Source organism: Strongylocentrotus purpuratus, unplaced genomic scaffold (assembly GCF_000002235.5).
Source record: "Strongylocentrotus purpuratus isolate Spur 01 unplaced genomic scaffold, Spur_5.0 spur5_scaffold_18, whole genome shotgun sequence".
Classification (NCBI taxonomy): Eukaryota; Metazoa; Echinodermata; class Echinoidea; order Camarodonta; family Strongylocentrotidae; genus Strongylocentrotus; species Strongylocentrotus purpuratus.
The window spans coordinates 17259035-17280473 of record NW_022145603.1 but is presented as its reverse complement, the minus strand read 5'-3'; the positions used below and the strand labels follow the sequence as shown (position 1 = coordinate 17280473).

General features: G+C 36.0%; 1 protein-coding gene across 5 annotated transcripts in view; it reads right to left on the bottom strand.

The window, feature by feature from the left end:
- Window positions 1-1465: 1465 nt before the first annotated feature.
- soxd1 (transcription factor SoxD1) overlaps window positions 1466-21439 on the bottom strand; it is a 113439-nt gene continuing 93465 nt past the window's right edge. For 2 of the 5 annotated variants that reach the window (XM_030988763.1, XM_030988766.1), the window contains 5 exons: window positions 13371-13430; window positions 12356-12534; window positions 11143-11218; window positions 10097-10261; window positions 8456-8856 (listed from right to left, as the gene is read on the bottom strand). In XM_030988763.1, the coding sequence (XP_030844623.1) occupies window positions 8471-8856; window positions 10097-10261; window positions 11143-11218; window positions 12356-12534; window positions 13371-13430 (866 nt within the window). In that variant the 3' untranslated portion in view covers window positions 8456-8470. 5 annotated transcript variants of the gene reach the window in all.

Sequence of the window (21439 nt, the reverse complement as noted above, 5' to 3'; positions counted from 1 at the left end):
GTGTCTGTTCAACATATATTTAGTGCCTATCAGCATACTAACAGTCTTAGTAGAATTTATTTTTAACTTATTACAATTCATCCAAGAATATAACTTATGCAATTCAATATTCAAAACAATTTCAATATTACAAGGGTCTTTATCTGAATAATATAAGTGTGAACCGAATATTTTTCAAAACAAGAGGGTATATATCATTAATAAACATAAGAAATAGTATGGGGCCAAGAATAGATCCCTGAGGTACCCCGTGTGTAAGAGGTAGTTCTGACGACCAGAAAAATCAGAACTGGTTTTATTATTTACTATACAAATCTATGTATCTACCTATTAGTTGCTAGTTTATCCAAACTACACCCCCATCTCTTGTCCACTTTAGGCATGGTTGTATATTTTCACTTTGTTTTGTTCTTTTACTCTTTTAACTTTACCTTCCCTTTCTTTTTCTTCATTGTCTTCTTCTTTTCCCTTCTCTTTCTTATCCTCCTATATGCATTTTTTCCGTCTTCACTTTCTACAGATTTTTACCACACCTTCCCTCACTCGGCCTTTACTCTTCCTCTTTAAATCTCTCCCATTCTTAATTTCAATAATTTACCTTGTATTTGCAAACTTTTCTCCTCACTGTTCAGGTCTACTCTCAATATTTTCCACCACATACACTTGCTCCTTTTATTGCTCACTTCAGTCCTTTTTCTTTCACATGATTTCAGTAGAACTATTATAGTTCTTTATGATAATTCTGATTTCTTTCTAATGTTTGTTTCCATATGTTGCAATAAGAGATATTTCTCGTATTTAGACCGATTTATTTTTCAGATTCAATATAATGTTATATTTACATTATGTGTTATTAATTTTGTTTGTAAACTTTTGTAATTCAGCTAAACCGCGCTGCGATGAAAGTTTTATTTGAAATAAACCGTTTTGAATGAATGAATGAACAGGTCAATTAGTAAATAGTCAATCTTCCCCACTATTATCTATCCAACCTTTCTTGATGCTCATACATTTACTCTGGCGACAATTCTTTGAGGCTTTATTTCGTTTATACGCATACGGTTCACATTTCTGTATCTTACAATACCAGGGGTGATAGTGAGCACTAAAAAAAAGGGGGGGGGGGGGTTCCGCAACCACGCCCCCCTTGAGTAAAAAAAGAAAAAAGAAGAGGATTCGGAGAGGAAAAATGGCATCTAACAACATTCCCCCCTTTTGAGTAAGAAAATTTTGGGAAAATAGGGAATAAAAAAAATGGGGGAAAAAAAAATAAAAATCAGGAAACTGATTTAAATCAGGTTTTTATCAGGCCTGCAATACAGAGCTTAGTAAGCACCTGCAAGCCCTTCTCTTAGCATAAGCAATAGAGCTGGCTCCTGGGTTGAAGTTAGGAATTTGGTTATTCAGTAATCACTGAAACAGGAAACGATTATCACCTAAAACAAAAAGCAGGTCCACACACAACTTTTCATACTCTGTCACTTTTATTCATTTTTTTTTAATGTCATTTTCTTTTCATATTTTGTCCTCCCATGATGAAGAGAAGAATACAGATGAGCCTATGGCAGCACAAATACAATCATTCTACAGTTAACAGATACATCAGATCATCTTTCTTTTTAGGGAGAGCAAATAAACAGAAAAACTATATTCACAAATAATGCCATTAAACTGACTTAATATGAGTAAAACAAAATATAAGGTTGAGTAAGCTGACAATATAAATATTACATAACGGCTTGCTTGGATCGAGAGGGCATAATGCGGTCCAATAATGTAAAAATAATCATGCCCAGAATCAGAGAATTTGGTAAATAGGTTTCTGAGAGAGAATGATTATTGTTTGCTTGTCCAACATAGCAACATAGGTCATTATATAAACCTGATAGAAACCTATTTGGCCAAACTCACTGGCTCCGAGTCTGATCATCGATTACGCCCTCTGTCGTTAAGGTTTTATACTTCAGTCTTCTTCCAGGCATTGAATGGTATATTCATTGCTGTAAAAGTAAAACTGAAGTGAGTCAATTTCTCTTTCTTGTAGACTCAATTTAATTTATAGGAGAAATTAGCGCTCAGTTTATAGCAACCTCCAGAAACATTTCTGTGATGTTATTCTTTACCATTCAATGACTGGAAAAAGACTAACTTTGGCAATACAACAAAATAATCCTAGTTAAGTAAAACAAGCAGTATAGCACCCCATACAGTATTACACATCAATATGACATGACCCTCTTTGCTTCATATTTGAGCCTTACAAATTTTCAAATGGAAAAATTATTTTAAAAATCTCACTCATCTTTTGGTGTAGGTTAATAAGCACCAGTTTCCTATTACGGTATCCTATAAATTCAAAGAAAAAATACAAAAATGAAACAAATGAAACTTCTCTTTAGAAAATGGAATTCAATGTTCAATTGTGTTATCAAAATACTGTAGTTTCATGTGATACAAATTGTACAAACAAAAATTAATGTGTGTAGTTATTGAATTATTAAACAAAATTATTAATGCATCATATTACAATATGCTCATATTTTGAAGCAAAACTGAGAGTTAATGTCCATGCACCATGGTAATCATTAATTAAGTACATGTTATTTTATAGGTGGGACTAATTTAAAGCGCTTGATAAATTATTCATGATTAATGAATAAAACAATAACATTTTCATGATCAATGCATTTATAAATGTGTTGGTCATTGGAAAATTGATGCTGGCATACATGAGGGCCGTCTAAAAAAAAAACACATTTGAGCGCATTCTGTTGAGCCCTCTTATTTTGTGAGCAGCAGGTCAGAAGGGTTAACGCACTTTGGCTAAAGATGATAAACTGAGGAGCATTCCAAGCAAACAGCGCCCTCGCCTGCCCAACAAACCCACAATGTAACATATTTTTAACCCGTATGATTCACAAAACACCTCTTAAGAAAAAAATGAAATAGAAATATTTACAGAAGGATAAAATGAAGAGATAATGGCACACTTGGAGTTCCAAAACAAACATATTTGAATAATCATTTGATACATAGATACATATTTGACTAAAATGATACACTAATTCAATTCATCTTACAAATACTACATATTTTGGTGGGGGAAATTGTTGTTGTCTTAGCGAACAAAATGTTTTTACAAAATTTATTCATAAAAAACATTGTTTAAACAAATTAATTCAAGAAGGACCAGTACACATTAGATCTTTATTTAGATACAGAGCAGAGAGAGAGAGAGAGAGAGAAGGGTAAGATTTAAAAAAAACTAAGAGTATAAAGGAAGAAAAATAGAAAAGGAAAGATGAAGACAAATTTCAAGAAAGAGATAATAAAATGTAGACAGACAGATAGAAACAAGATATCTAAAGATTTTTTTTTTAAACAATGTAAATGGGGAGATATTTAGTTATTGAGAGCATTATAAAGCAAATCATCGTTTCCTTTTGTAAAGATGATGTTTTTAAACAATTAAATTTTGTTTTAATATGTCCAAATTCATTAATATTAAAACATACTAACAAATAAATAAACTGTACACAACATAATCTTATTCAGATTAAAACCAAATTAATGTAACAGCTAAACACATGAAATTATAGAAATGCATTATCATAATTATAAAACTGTTTTATTCACAATACAATTATTTGTTAAAAAATAAACACATAAGTTGTGCATAATGTATAGAGATTACACTATGTACATAATACAGCACATACTCCTTTGATAAGATGGTAGAATACAACACAATAAACCTATTCAAAATGACATCAAATTATTAACAAAATTGTTTAAAAGACAGAACAAATGATTGTGTTATTCAATCCAGCCACTTCAGCTGCTTTGAGACTTGAAAGAATTAGATTTATTATGAAGATACTCATCATATAAATCAGTCGGGAGATATTTACTAAAAACGCAGTATATTTTGCCAATTTCAGTTCTGATTGGATCAGCACAGTCAAATACTCTATATGAGCACCAAAGCAAAGCTTTTTTGTACAGCGTTATAGGGCAACAAAAAAAAAACCCTTGATAAAGTATTTCATTTCTTTTTGAGGGAAACGTGGGTCAAAATGAAATAATATATGTCCATATAACGAGGTATTTTTGAGCAAAACAAACTGGTTTGTGAGGTAGCAATTAAGTCTATTGGAGTAATACACTCTGTGAAATTCTTCTACAACTTTCTTTTATATCATTCATTAAAGCCCCTTTACAAATTGAACAAAATATTCCACTAATCAACTGCTTTGGTCAATCTTTACATTAGGAAGAACACAGAAGTCATGAATATTCATTTCAGGCCTACAAGAGATGTTTTGATTGGTGCAGGGCTACCAGGGATATGCTAATACTAAAACACAAAACATGGTACATAATCAATTCATCCAAACTTTATCTATAATAAAGCAACTTTTAAAATATTTCAAAGGGTAAATAAAATAAATCTCTTCTGTAGTTTGGCACAAGTTACAAAAGTTAAAGGAAATATCATGAGACATTTTTACTTCCACGGTCTTTCAATTTTGACAGGATATTACAAGACTTGGCGGCCATGTAAGTTTATCAAGCCAGAAAAAAAATTCTGAAATGAATAAACACAGAGTAACAAAAAAAATTGTCTTATTTATCACTGTGTATTCAGTTCAGTCTATACCATACCTCTTTATTTTCATAACAGGACAAATGTTAGTGAGTTGTTATAACCCCCAAATGGTTTGCTTCTCCGTCAATATATATGAAAAGATATTGTTGAAGTTGAAGTAGTCTATTTCGGGCCAGAAGAGGGTTAACTTCAAGTTCACACCGTACTGGTCCCAAACATACAATCATATATATTCTCTCTATCTTTCTGGATTGTTTATAAATCTTCAAACTGAAACCAGACGAGAAGCTGTCCTTCTAAATACAAGCCTTTGATTCGTAAACACAGATCTGAGGTAGAAGCAACATAGTCATAAAATCTAAATAATCTATTTTGGCTATCTGATAAGTAAATCTATTTCTCTCTCTCTCTCTCTTAGACACGATCTGCAATGAATGACACAGGAACACAAAACGTTCTCCTTTCCTCTGATATGCATGACTAAGTCTAGATGAACAACTGATTCTACACTCGTTCACAAACATTGACTGTTTTACTACAAACTACTACGATCAGCTCTAAACCAGACCAGAGCAGCTATCACAGACAGAGTTGCATCCATCACGGTCGCCTCGCTTACCCACAATTCATTCGGAGAACGGCAAACAAGACTACCATTAGAGTGATATTAATTTACCCATGATGCAATTCTGTCCGTAAATTTACAAGAACAGATGTCAAGTAAGTATCTAACTTTAGCAGTCCTATTAAAACTCATCCCCCTTCACATCCCCTGTATGTAACAAACTTTCATGGACCTTATGGATATTTATATATCATTTTCTTAGAATTCAAAGCAAATTGAACTCTCTTTGAAAAATAAAGCCATTGCTTATCTTCCCTCATAATGAAGCATTACTTTGAAGCTATCATAGCTTATCAAAATGAAATATGGAAACAAATCTGCGTACATTCCTGCCCCTATTTTAAACCACGGTCCCATACATTGACTTTCAAAGCTTGTTTGCTTTCCTTATCGCATCATTACTGGAAGACCTAAAATAGTGATTATTTTCCTATTCTCTAAGATGAATTAAGCAAAATGTTTCCAGATTTAAAATGAGAATATCTACAATGGATTTATCAAAATGTCATACCGGCTATAGGAAACAAAATCAGACAAACATATTGAAAAGGATTGCCCATTATCAATATGATACAAGGACAAGCGACGCCTTCTGTTCAAGTTATTAAAAAAACCTTCTCAATTGAAAGAAGCTCTGGTATTATTCTGCGGGGAAACAATCAACAATGTTGGTTTACTTTAGAGGCTCATTTTCGAGCTCATTTTTCGAATCTTAAGATCTCGACCAGTGTGAAGTACATGTCTGTTTGTTATGTACAGTACAGGGTTGGAAGGGGTTGCTATTACGACGACCTGACGACCTACATTTCCATGACGACACGGGCAAGACAGAATAAGATATTTCTACGCCACGAAATCCATAGAATATGTTAGGGGTAGGACGATTCAACACACATACATTCTACAATGCTGAGTTCGATTACAATACATTCACTACCACAGACTAAGTTTATTTGCATTATGTCATCTGTCAGTATATTACATACACATAAGTTATTCGATGCAAGATTATTATTTTGACAATACAGTTTTTCCACAGATTTCAAGAGACAATAGCACATTGTTTAACACCTTACGGATATCGACACATTCACACATGAGATGTTATATTGCCAAACTGAGGGGGAGTAAACAAAATTGTTTCAAGTGCTTAATTTACTCTCTAAAAAAGTCTTTTTGCACTTTTCAAAAGGAAGAGGAAATTTACATAAAAACATCTTTGGGAAAAAAACTTTGTATACAAATGATTAGAAAAAGTAAGGGCTATATCAACCGATAGTTTTCAAAGAAAATATTATGGCGATGGCATTTAGGGGGCACAAAAAAATGCAAATTTGGCAATGAAAATGAAAAAAAATGGGTCAACAGAACTGAATACCATCACGGGTGAATACATATAAAATACTGCAAGCGAGAGCAGGCAAGATTAGGAGAGGACAAATAAAAACAACACCAAAATGAAGCTATGGGACTATGTTACAGAGCCGCATAAAAATACAGATATGTAACAGTACAGCAGAAGAAATAACAGGGTTTGCGTTCTAATGCTAAAGCAGGGCAATTTTGTGTGTAAATATAAATTATATGAAATACCAAGTATAACCTAAACAGTGTACTATAAAAAATGGTAAATACTATATTTACAGAGTCACAAACTTATACTAAAGAATCAAGGTGAACGATAGAGCATAAAAAGTTCAATTTTCTCAACATGGAAACTATAATGTTTGAGAGCAAAGCGTCACCCAACTATTAAGAGCTACACAAAGGGTAAAAAAGATTGTGGTTTCCAGTACACAAAAAGCATGGTCATAGGCATCATGCATAATTCATGAAAACTAATGCATAATTCATGATTTCTAATACACCGGCCATCCATGATTCGTCACATTCTAGCTCATACATATTCATCAATACTAAGACAATTGTCACAGTGTCCACCCATGATAGATATATTTATATATATATATATGCTTCTAATATCATGATGCTTGCTTATAATTTGTGTTTAGTCCACATTCTCTGTCTACCACTAGCATGATCACGAATATGCATTTCTACTATCCAGTCATTAGACATCTAAATCTAATGACCACGTCCAATCACACGATATAATATGCGTACACCATGCAAAAGTCACAAAACATCACACTGTTAAAACCACATGAAGCAATTAGTATGAGGTATGGTACAAAAAACTCTCATTATTAATTAGACTTCCTTCGTTATCCTCATTATCTTAATCTTACATCTAATCAGTTTAGTTTCGTTGATTCAGTTGCAAACGTAACTCTTGCACGGCTTACCTTTTTTTGTCAAAGTTGCTCCACATTTTTGTCTTTTTTTTTTTCTCGATTGTATTTTATCATTTTTGTACAAACACAACCCAAAGAAAAATTTGAGCATTCACAACTACATTTATATACAATAATACAAACATACATACATTTATAAGGAAGTCCTGTTCCAGTATCATAAGAGAACTATTGCGTAGTTCAAGTCAATTATAAGAAAGAAAAATAACAATTTTGAAAACGTTCTACAGATGAGTAATAATATTACTGCAAATGACCAGTCAGCAAACAAAAGTTTAATGATTTGAAATGTATCTATCCGACAGATCACAGTATTCTGCAATCTTAAGGGTAGCACTGGTTTCAAAATACTTTCCTTATATTTGACATGCACCGGCTAGATAACAATTCAGATAAATATCTCAAAAAAATAGCTGCATGAAATAAATACTTCTTCTTCTATCTCTCATAAATAGTCTATGTTTGAACGCATTCTATGCGTTCCGGTCAGGCGTTGTTTGACAATGCTTGTAAGGTGGGTATGGTAATTCAAAACGTAATATAATGCAACGATAGACTGCAAGCTGCTGAACACTCCCAACCTTTCTCACATAATACCCATATACCACAATCCAACAATTCTATACAAGTATACACGTCATTACATAAATGTCATTACATATTCCATTTATAACATCCACAAGGGTGACCGACACAACCCATCCAGGTTCAATTAGCAGCACATTTTCCTTTCCGATCTAAAATACACCTGAAATGTTAGACAGTATGCATATATTCATGGAAAATTCGCAGCGAGCGTTGCAGTCTATCGTCACGAAAAGTCAGCATTTGATAAAGCTTAACGCAAGTATTAAGAAATCATACATTTTACAACAAAACCGTTTTGATGTACAGAAATAAGACGCGAGGGCGCTATCACTCTCATGCGATTCCATTTTCCGATTCGTATGACGCGCTATCGACCATGGTAGGCAGGGTAGGAGGTCTGATACCAGCTAGAGTGTACCCACCCGACGAGTCTAACAATGGAAACGTAGGCGTGTTGAGTGTCGTTGCCATAGAGGGTGCTCTTATCATATGCTCACCGTCGCGTGTGTAATATACATGTCTAACTTCTTGACGCTTGGCTCGCATGAGAGCCTTGTACTCGCCGATCTTAAGCTTCTTGCCGTCGATGATGCACGTTCGCTTAGGGCGCGGCTTGTACTTGTAGTCCGGATACTTCTCGAGATGAGCTTTGCTAAGTCGGGCTTGTTCCTCGTAGTAGGGTTGCTTCTCAGCATTGGACATAGTCTTCCATTTGGAACCTACAAAGAAATATTGAATGTTTAGGAGTGAGATAGTAAAAACTAATTCATGAAGTATTAAAGGAATTGCTTAACAATGTTAAATCTGAGACGCATAGCCCTACGTGATATGGTGTAATATTGAAGCCCTAAAAAAAACTTGCGCTTCAAAATGATCAAGAAATGCCTCAAAAAAGTAAAAATCTTTGAGTGACCGGTTTTACCATACTCGTTTTCCCCAATAGGCTGTAGTGTTATGAAAACCGTTGGCAAACGGTTTTCAAAATTTGTAATTCCAATCATAAATATCTTGATAATCAGACAGGCGATCGGCTTGTAAAAGTCATGGGGTTCCTGACTGACCTAAAGGTTTATAATTATCATTGCAGCATGAGCTAAATCAAGGATTTTGTTTCAGAATCTGAGACAAAGTTATCGGATACCTTTAAACCGATGCAGATATGCTATTCAAAAAGGTGATAGCCCAGTTGAAAGGAAATGGTTACACATGTTGATACTACGCGAAAAAGATGTATCCAGATATATATGTCCATAATTATTACTAACTCAAGTTAAAAAGGGAATTTTATGTGAAAGTTTTCAGAATTCAACGTCCTTGCTAACGATGCAAAGGATAACTTGTGCATTACAACAATTACTTGGCACAAGATCTAATATTTAATGATAATCACCGCATAAGTGGCTCATAATAACACTGAATGTTCAGGGATGAATGGAGTTAAATGAGACAAAACATGCAATTTCCTTTGATTTTGGCACTTCACATAAGTGTCTCACCATGAAAATCCCTGTCTTTTACGAAAGGCTGAAGTCGCATAAGATTCTAGTTTTAATAATAATAATAATAATAATAGGCATTTCTATATCACTGTCTATCTAGATAATTCTATTCCGAGGCGCATTTATTATTACCCGGCTTTAGCCTAGCTGCCGTTTATACAGCGCTCCAGCATTTCAAGGAATTAAAGGCCCACTGTACTACTTGTAGCTACTTGCTCCCTCTATATAGAAAACAATGCCTAATCGGTGCCTGTTGCTCTCCCATGATCCTCTTTTTCTTATGCTAATTGAGAGCTGAGTTAATGAGATAGCCACCTGTCAGTGACCTTGATGCGTGGTCTAATCCCCCTGTCTAAACTAGTACTGACGGCCTTTAATTCCTGCCAGGTACCAATCTGCATCACCTGGGTTGAGTGTGGCAAATGTAGATCAATGTATGAAACAAAGTGTTAGTATTTACCCAGTATCTTGCTGATGTTGGAGTTATGCATATCAGGATGTCTGGCTAAGATCTTTCTCCTCTCCTCCTTCGCCCAAACCATGAATGCATTCATAGGCCGCTTGATGTGAGGCTTGCTGGCTTCGGCCTTACGAGAATCACGATACATACGAGCTATTGTACCCGCTGTAGACAGACAGAAACACAGACAGACAGACAGAGATTTAGTATCATGATCAAAATACATTCATAAATCTCTTACTGATTTTGTCATGTAATAATAATAATCTTTTAAAGTCCACTCCAAATTTTATTAAGTTAAACCGAAAATGTAAATTCTTTTTGCCCATTTGATCATGAACCCGGCAGCCACTGAGCAGCGCCAGATCGACGTTGCTCTATCCCTTATTGTTGAAGGCCAAACAGGGTAGCAGCAACTCTTGTCTTTTAACGTACATGAACAATCAAGACTTTATTTAGCACATTTTTGATACTCTTGGTATAACATTAAAAAACAAGTACAGTTAACAACTAAATTATTCATATCCCTTGTTATTCGTTTTCATGTTTTTCGTAAGACCAGAATGAAAGGTGGATTGTTTGAATAAGGGCCTTTGTTGAATACTTTTAGATGTAAGCCGTAATTTGTCATATTCTCAAGTATTTTCACACACTTTAAAGGGATAGTTGAGTTCAGTTTTCAGACCGCAATTGCCTTCAAAGTGCATGGTTATTGCTCTTATTCTATCTATGACATTTCTAGTGCCCTTTGAGGTCCTAAAATTGCTATGAAGGTATGGAATATTTGTGGTGGTACACAAATATTAGAAATCATTATACTTATGGATATTTCAGCTTTCTATGAACCAATTTTGATCAAACAGATGATTTTGTCATTTGAATTATATGTTCTTTCAAATTTGTCACTCAGTTTTTCATTATCTCACACAAAAATTATTTTGTGTAGCGCCCTGTGCAACAAAACTCGACTATCCCTTTAAAAGATTACAAAACTTGTTAAGTGTATGAATGATGATGATGATGATGATGATGATGACAGTACTTACCATGATCAACCTGGATATCTATCTTGGGTCTTTCATCTTCTTCAGTCAGATCAATCACAATTCCTTTCCTGCTTAGCTGTTCACAAAAGACAAAACATAACTCCTTATCGATACCAAGTACAGGCAATTTTACACCATTCTAATTACCGGTAATATAAATCATTCTCAAGTGTTACAGTGTTAAAGGTATTACAAAGTATTGGTATGGGGTCATGAATTTGGTTCAAATTAATATATTGGAAGCACATGCGTTCCTACAATATTCATTGATCGTTGAAATCGAGTCTAAAGTTATGAAATTATAAATAATAAACTCTCCATGATGTATAGCTCTCTCTCAAGGTCAAAATATCACTTTAGCTATGAAACAATGTTTCTTGACTAAAATCGCCCGATAAGCTATTCTCGTTTGGAAATTATATATCACAACGACATATTCTGAGCTTTTTATGCTCGCAGCTACTATTGTACGGCCGTAGGCACTATTTGAAATTTATCAAAATTTACCGGGAGCACCGGTAAATTTGTATATTCAATGTTTTGGGGGTTAATTTTTGTAGTGCTTATAATACATCCACAGGGGCATCCAAATATATTAAAATTGTAAAGAATCAGTATCCACCCAATTTTCACAATTTCCCAAAACTTTGTATTACCTTTAGGGGTAGAAGTCAAAGGGGTTGAAATAAATTTCCTTACTACGCCTGCGATGGCATCTTCCCTACAATTGTCAATTGCACTGCTTTTACTGTTATAAATGACATGTCAGTACCGGTAGTCGATGAGAGATCAGAAATCATATTTACATCCATCTTTCTTAACTTACTGAATTCATACCGCTTCCATTTCATTCCTTGAATATAGTGATTCAAAACTTTTATAAGATCACATATTTCCTTAATATTTTGATATTTTAATTTACCAGTTCTAGGAGAATTTCGAATTCTGTTTTTTCGGTTTATTGTCTTTTTCTTTCTTATGTCTGTTAGATGTCCTTTTCTCTAAGCGCCATGAGCACCGCAAGGTGGACCTGTGCGCTATACAAGTAGCCACTATTATTATTATTATTATTATTATTATTATTATTATTATAGTAATAATGCCTCACAGTATGCTTGACCTGCTAAGTTCATAATTTTCAAATTCTACGTAATAAATTGTAAATAACTCTCTCCTTCATGTTTAAACACCTCAGCGATTACAACTAGCTTACCATATCTTCATCGTCACTGCCACTTATATTTCCCATTGTGATGTCACTAGCAGAGAAGGATCTGATTGGTAGTTGGTTGGTGAGCGTATCAAGTGCTATCTGTTCCTTGTCTGATGGTGATCTATCTCCGTAGTGAGCATCTGCATTGACACGTTGTAGAGCATCGGCCAGAGAACCAGCTGCACAGGGTGAAGTAGGAGAGAAAGACAGATGAAGACAGTAAGGAGAGAGGCAAGATAGTGAGGAGAGAGGCAAGATAATAAGGAGAAAGGCAAGATAGTAAGGAGAGGGGCAAGATAATAAGGAGAGAGGCAAGATAGTAAGGAGATAGGCAAGATAATGGAAGAACAGAAGTATCAATTAAGATACAAGAGAATAAGAGATAGAGGATAAGAGAGATAAAATAAAAAGGAAATTGAACTAACAAATTAGAGATCAGAATCTAATGTAAAACCCCTCATATACATCTATGAGATAGATTCACAAATGTTCTGTACAGAGCAAAAAAGGTGTTCACGCTGTGATAAAGTATACATGTAAACACACCTGTCTGGCTCAAACAGATGAAGTGAACCATGTCCAACATAGCAACAGGATGACAAGAGCAGGGTCAGCTAACTTGGGCATGCTGCAGGCTTTTAGGGAACCAGCAATGGCACAGATATTCATTTCTAACAATATTTTAGTTCAAACCAAAATACTTGATTAAGAACTGTTCAAACACTGTATGAGATCATAACAGAGTCGTAAGCATAAGAAATGCAAATAATAGCAATGCATGAATTTTAAAGTTTAAAATTTGACAGCAGCTATATTTCGATAACACATTTCAAGGAAATCAAGATTCTACTTGAACTCAAGAAAATAACTGGTACAAGGGGAAGGAAATGATGGATTCCAAAATGCAAAATGAATTGGATGCAGGTATTGGGGAGGTTTTTTTTTAAATTTCTTTTCTTTTAATGCAGAGCTCTAGACATGCCAATTGCCCTTTGACCTTTGACCCCTTGCTCACCAAATTGCAGCATGCCCAATGACTCCTCTGCACGTCTTAGGCTCAGTAAAGGAAGATGAACTGTGTTAGAGGATTAACAGTAATGTACAATACGGATTATTTATCAAACATGTGGTACACATCTATATGCCGAGTTAAAGGTAAAGACCAGTTTTGGAGAAAAAAAACCCTCTCAAAAAAATGAAATGGAAGCTGTTATTACCAATCATTGTGAAAGAATATGTTTTGACTAATATGTGATCATACAAATTTTGCAGAGAAACCGCCTACTAATTGATATATTTGGTAAATTATTATATCTATTTGGACCTGATCGATATAACGCACGTGTCGTGCACGTGTGCGTAGTCCCATATACGTCTTTCTGTGTACAGTGCTTGTAACTTTACCAAGACTGGGCCAAATTTCTTAGATGATCAACCTTTTCTGATCGATTCCACAACGTTTCTTTCACAATTCAATCGCATGACCATAACTGGTCTTTATCTTTAATTCCAAGAACGTTTGAGGGAGGGGGAAACTGCGCCGAAACTTGAAGCAATTTTATAGGACGGGCTTCTTCACTCTTGGTGTAAACACACATTGACTAACTGTGCTCTTCTGTCAGCAGTGCAGAGATTGATAATACAATAATTCATGACCAACACTATATCTGTCTTACATTCTATTTTTCAAGCAACCTTTGTCTTTTCACAACCTTGCAGTAACATTAATTCTACAACATGTTTTTCTGTAGCTAAATATAGTTTTTGTTTTCTTTACAATATCAAGGGAAATGGGAAATAACTGCTGCATATTCATGAGCTAAAAAAGCAAATTCAACATTTCAATCATTCTTTCTTCCTTTACATTAGAGTCTATCAAATCATTTTAAGTATTTACCCTCTTCTTCTAATCATTACAAGAATGTTTATTCAAGAGCTTGTGAAGCTCATGCATATTCATGAACACACATTGTGCAAGGTTAGGTCAGTACTACGACTTGCTGAGATGGTAAAACTCATGCATATAAACTCATGCATATTCATGAGCACACTTTGTGCAAGGTTAAGTCAGTACCACTCGCTGAGCTTGTAAAGCTCATGCATATTCATGAGCACACTAGCGCAAGGGTTAAATCAGTACCACTCACTGAGCTTGTAAAGCTCATGCATATTCATGAGCACACTAGCCGAGGGTTAAATCAGTACCACTCACTGAGCTTGTAAAGCTCATGCATATTCATGAGCACACTTTGCGCAAGGTTAAGTCAGTACTAGTCGTTGACAATCCAGGATATCCTGGCATTCATGCGGTCAATTAGGAACTTGACAGCTGGCCTAACGAGGGAGCTCTATCTCTACGTCGCAGGTACCAGGAGGGCCTTATCTTTCGCATTCCCCTACTTCCGAGAGAGTGCGTGTTAAAGACCTCCCATATTTTTCTTTCCCCCGTCGTCATATTGTCAATGTCCCCAGCCCCTCACTCTCTCTCTCTCTCCCTCTACTTCTCTCTCGCGCACCCAATCCATGATAAATCCCTCTTTCTCTCTCAACCTACATGTCATTACTTACTTCATCAAGAATAAAACAACAACAGGTCCAGGACAGATTAACAATATTAATCAATCATGGAATGTTTGTGAGGTATGAGAACCCCTGGATTAGGTCTCTTAATCTCCCTTGTACGTTACCACAAGGCATGCCCCGGGAGGCACACTCAGTCAGAGAGAGAGAAAGAGAGAGAGATGGAAGAGATTAAGCCTGACTTTAGGGGAGTCATCTGCCCCCCTTTCTATCTACAACAAACTTTTCTTTGCCTGCTTTATCTGAGATCAAGACTTGATCCACTTTGAAGTGCTGACTTTGGCTTGAGTTAAAGTTGAGAAGACGGCAAACTTCACTTGGGTTAAAGGTCTTTCAAAGGCCAAATTCATTTCAGTTCAATTTATAAATTAGTAATAAATAAAAAATAGACTGAAACTTTCCTACCATTCAAATGAAATGAACAAGTATGTTAAACTTGATTTCTCCTGATGTATGTTCCTTGAGAAGGTGACACATAAAAGCTTACATCTAAAAGTATTCACCAAAGGCCTTTATTCAACCAATCCACCTTTAATTCTTGAGTTTCAAAAAACACAAAAAACATCAAATTTACAAGGGGTGTGAATAACTCAGTTCTAATCTTTTTGTTGTTGATGGTGTTTTAGTCATATCAAAGGTATCATAAAATTTGGCCATTGATTCGATAACGGTAATTGCATTCATCATAGAATCATACTATATTTCATTTTTACACTCAACCACCTATACCGGTAAGCATAATTGTGTCCTGACCAACACATAAAACATTCTTAATCATTAACGTATGACAAAAGAAATTGAGTACATTTCTGTCTGTACTTTTTTTTTTTCATCTCATAAATTCCAATGATAGATGTAATTCTCATCCAGTGAAAAAAATACACGGGGGCTTGCCGGCTTGGGGCAAATTAGCCCCCGAATTGCCCCAAAGAGCCCCCAAAAGTCATAAAAGAGCCCCCAAATTTGCATAAAGTTCAATACAAAACAAATTAAAGAGTGTTATTTTCATGCAAGCAAGCTTGAAAAGTAGCCCCCAACAATTTTTAAATATTTTTTTTCCCTGTAAAATCACATCTTTAGCAAAGATCATCACCTTTTAGTCCACTATATTTTCTTGTTGCCCTTAGAAGTGTGAAGCTGAGGATTAGACTTGAGAGCTGAGAAAACCTGAACGACTTGCTGGAGCAGGATGCGAGAACTTAGGTGCAATTACCACCAGCTTTAATGGAGAGCTTCGGCCATACCAAACCACAGTATTTTTAGAACTTTCCCAAATCGAGGGCAAGATTGCTTAATATCATTTCTTTCATATCTCATCCTCAGAGATTTTTTACTCCAACTCCAAAGTAAAGAGGGAGGGAGAGAGAGAGGGGGGCAGAGAGAGAGAGAGAAAAAAAGTTTTCATGACTTTGTATTTCTTCCTTGTCTGTATAATTTATCAAAAATTACTCTTAAGGAATGTAACTTTTGTTGGCGCCACACCTAGATTCTAGAACCCATACCTCCTCCAAAAAAAAAAAATCATAACTTTCTAAAAGATTGAATTTCTTTGGAAGAAATGATGATATTACTTGATGCAAAGTTTACTTAATTACACTTATGTACCACAAGCTAAAGTGAGCTTACTTCTTGTGTGCCATAAATCTAAATGAAGTGACTTTCTGTTGCTTACTTCAAGTTCTCTTATCAATCCATGCCATAGGATTCTCTAATAAGACTAATGTCACTATAAATATATAATCAAATCTCAATAAGTCTAACCATTTAAACAGTTTCAATATTGAGGAGTAATCCTACTTTTAAAAAAAATGGTGGAGACAAATTTCAATGATACGGATCAGCCATGAACTTTTCATATTCAAATGCTATCATTTTATTAGCCTGATGCCAGAGACTGATAAAATTTACTCTTAAACAAATTTCATTTTCTCGCATCTATTTGTGTCTATGCCACAGTGTTGTTTAATAGAATAATATGAATGACCTTGAACTTTTGAATATGATGAGGTGTAATGAGCAGTGACATTCCATCTGTTTTAATGAAAGAGAGTCAAACAGAGGAATAGGGAAGCCATCAATTTAATAATGTTTATTAGCGAGCCAATTCATCTAACTGACGGCTACTGATAAGAGAACAGGAGAGAGAGAGAGAGAGAGAGAGAGAGAGAGAGAGAGAGAGAGAGTATGACAGAGAAAGAGAGAGAGTGAAAAAGAGAGGAGGAAAGTGGGAAAGAGAGGGGGTAGAGAGAGAGAGAAAGTGAGAAAGAGAGAAAATACACAGTGAGAGTAAGAGACTGAGGGAGAGGAGAGATAGAGAGAGAGAGAGAGAGAGAGAGAGAGAGAGAGAGTGAAAAGGGAGAGGGAGTGAAAAAGGGAGAGACAGTGAAAAAGGAGAGATAGAGAGATAGAGAGGGAGAGAAGAAAGAAAGAAGAAATAGAGATTATGCAGTCTGTATCAATGAAGAGATGGAGAAGGAGACCTAAAGACAGACAGGCATCAAATGATGAGAATAGGTAGAACAAACAAGCAAATGCATGGAAACAGAGGAATATCAAATAGAAAGAGAGAGAGGGGAGGGGAGAGGCAGAGGAAAAGAGTAATGGGGGGGGGGAGTATAAAAGCTTGGAAGAGAAAGAGTTGACATAGTATCATCATTATGAGATATGATAATGAGTTGAACGCAAAATATATACAAAAAGGATGAAAGTGATAATCCAGAAAGAAAGAAGATGAATGAAACTGAATGAAAATCGAAGGAATGTATGAAGAGAGAAAACTTGAAATGAGATGGAATTGATAATTTTTGAAAAGTACAGATAAACATTAAGACATTTTACAACTCTGCCTATCTATAATATGCCTATAGCTGTCTCTCTACATCCCCCCCCCCCATCACTCTCTCCCCCAAAACACAGAAGTCGATGTCAAAACTTTTGAATACTCCTACAGAACCTTTCTTATCCCTTAACCTACAAGTACCTCCCTCCTATTATGACCCCCATTATCTAAACCTACAGGTGGAAGTGATTGGTTTATAGTTGCACTCGTTTGAACTCGACTACATCCTCCTCTTCTGACATTTAGGACCGGTTGGTCGGTCGGTTGGTCGGTCGGTCGGGTGGCTCGCTGTGGTTCAGACAAGCCATCAACGGATACCAGTCAACTAGAACTCCGAACAAAAACACAATCCTCCTCCTTCTCCTTTTCCTTCCCCCTTCATCTTCTCCTTCTCCTTCTCCTTCCTCCTTCTCCTTCTTCTCCTTCTTCTCCTTCCACCTTCTTCTTCTCCTTCACCTTCTCCTTCCTCCTTCACCTTCTCCTTCCTCCTTCACCTTCTCTTCCTCCTTCTCCTTCTCCTCCTTCTCCTTCACCTTTTCCTTCCTACTTCTCCTTCCTCCTTCCTCCTTCACCTTCTCCTTCTTCTCCTTCTTCTCCTCCTCCTTCTTCTTCTCCTTATATTCCATGCAAGCTATTTTATATATTTAGCTTATTCAACAACAAAACCTAGAGATTTGGAATTGATCATAGCTTGTGAGAGGTGACAACGTAGCTGTCATCTTTTTGAGATGGGGAAAGAGAGAGAGAGAGGGAGGGAGGGAGAGAGAGAGAGAGAGAGAGAGAGAGAGAGGGGAGAGAGATAGAGAGGGGGGGTAGAAACTCCTCAACAAAGGAAGAGACTAGGAATATATTCAGGTAGCTCATCTTACTTTGTTTTGATCATATATAAACCACTGTCTGGACCACAGTATCCACAAGACAATGGCTCATAATAATCATTACAACCTACAGATACAGAGAGACAAAGGATTCTAGACAGGGAGATGGGTGGAGAAAATTGATGGAAAACAGACAAGGAGACGGATAGGAATGATAGATAGATAGACAGATAGACAGACATACATACAGAAAGACAGATAGAGAGATAGAGACAGACATATAGATAGACAGATAGACATAAATAAAGATAGAGAGATAGAGACAGACATATAGATAGACAGATATACAGACAGGCAGATAGATTGATAGATAGATAGGTAGAAAGACAGATGTATAGATAGATAAATAGAAAGACAGATAGATAAATAGAGACAGACATATAGATAGACAGATAGACAGACAGACAGATAGAAAGATAGATTGATAGATAGAAAGATAGATTGATAGATAGATAGAGAGATAGACAGGCATACATAAAGAAAGACAGATAGAGAGATAGAGGCAGACATATAGATAGACAGACAGACAGATAGAAAGATAGAATGATATATAGATAGGTAGAAAGACAGATGTATAGATAGATAGAAAGACAGAGAGATAAATAGGTAGGTACGTAGGTAGGTAGATTTTGAAGCAAACAGAAAGATGTGTTATACAAAAGTGATAACACAGAAAGCACTGAGACAATAAACCATACAAAATAATGTATAGAATACCTAAAAGAGGAAAATCTAAACAAAAAACAAAAAATAGAAAGAAGAGGGAACCAAATCAAAAGGAGAATAAAGAATAGTAAGGTGTAGACCTAAAGCAGCCTTTAATATCCGTCAAGGCTTGCCCACTGTGTTAAACTCACACTGACAAACAAGAGGAAATGAAAGCATTCCTTCAACATGCCTAGATAACGAACAAGGGAAGAGCACCATCAGTAGCCGCGAGCAGAAGCTACTGGCTCCTCTCCCCGACACCTTTGGGGTGGCTACTCGTCAGGTGAGGCCTTGAGCTGACAGAGACTAGCAGGACTCAAACGCACCAAGCTAGCTAGTAGGGGCAGATTAGGTAAGAGCAGAAGAATTCACGCATGCCTCGCTCGCTGGCTGGCTGACTGATCGGGGATGAACAAGAAAGAAGATCAACTAGATCACTCGGAGGAAATTGAGCAGGAACTCGTTGCGGTGCTATCACAGAACGCCAGGGATTCGTGGGAAGGCGGTGGTACGGGGGTTGAGATTTCACGAGCTGGGCTGACTGGCGCCATCGCTCTGCGCCCCATATTTCTGCGGGTGGTTGTATTCTCCTAATCTAAAATAGAATTTCCTAGATCCTGTGTCTGTCTCTCTCTCTCTCTCTATCTATCTCTCTTTCCCTTTCCCCCACTCTTGTGCACTCTAACTGTTTCTCTTTTTCCATATCTGTGTGTGTGTCTCTCCCTCTCTCTGTCTCTGTCTCTCTCTCTGTCTCTCTCTCTCTATCTCTCTCTTTCTCTCTCTCTCTCTATCTCTCTAGCATTATCTACTCCAAGCACACCACACCAAGCCTGTTCTCCTACTATTCAATCGAATCAGCATCTGATGTGATATACAAAGACTACCATTGACGGGCATGATCAAGCATTATTTGATCAAACTCATTATGACTTGATTATTACATTTCCCTTCTTCATACTATCAAACAAAATCAGCAACGTGGTGGCGTTACGTGGAATAACCTCTAATTTTATCAAGAATACTTTAATGGATTTACTACACGTTATCTACCTTGTTATTCAGAGTTTTTTATTCTCTCAGCGAATGCAAGTTTTGATTTAAACAGTCATTTAGATATTTCTTTCAAAATAAGTAGTTTACTCTCAAAGGAATTTCATCTTTTTTTTGCGAGGGTGATGGGGCAGGGGTCGTAAAATATAGGTCATGAATTTCAACTCTCATTCTAATTCTAAATTCTTATCTCTTCTTTCACAACAGAAAGTGATGATTTGTGAAGTGAGTTCAATCATATCAACTTCTAATTTTTGTTTAATAGCAAGAGAGATTCTTCTCCCCCCCCCCCATTTCCTACTTGCCCCTTCTCCAATATACCCCCTCCCCCCCCCCCCCCCCCCATGCTAACTTTGCTTTCAAACTATTACTCTCAGAGAGACATAAGGCATTGTGTTATGATTGCAATACAGGATGATCCTTTCCTAATCCACAAGAAAGACATCGTCAAACCAAGGTATTAAACATGAACCACAATGACAATGCTTGACTACCCGATGTCTCTTAAGCGCCTGCACAATGACAAAAATACTTCCTGATTAGTTGCTACCGATTCTATTTTTCACAATATATCCCAAAAGTCTTAATTAGACAAAGGAATATTTTTGAAGAGAGAAAACAAGATTGTAACTACTTTACTAGGATCGATGTTCGCTTATCTCAATTTTATTTTTATTTTCTTAGTAAAAATTCTTCTAAATTTAGCTACGTTATGTCGTTGATATCATAAGCAGAGATAAAAGCATTGAGAGCTCATTTTATCATGTTCTATGATAAATTTCTTCAGAATAGTCTGGGTCGTATTTTGATGACATTTACCAGGGAAATTTCAAGCTCAAAGGCAATGGTGAATTTCTTCTTAAAAATCATTAGAAATGATTCGTTGTGATAAGGAAGAAGGAGGAGGCTGAAAATGTGAGTGAGAAAAAAACACATACAGCTGATGTATGTATTCTGTCATCACCAGCTGAAAATAAGATCCTAAAACACTGAACCTGCCTCTAAAGCATATCCCTTCAATCTGATGAA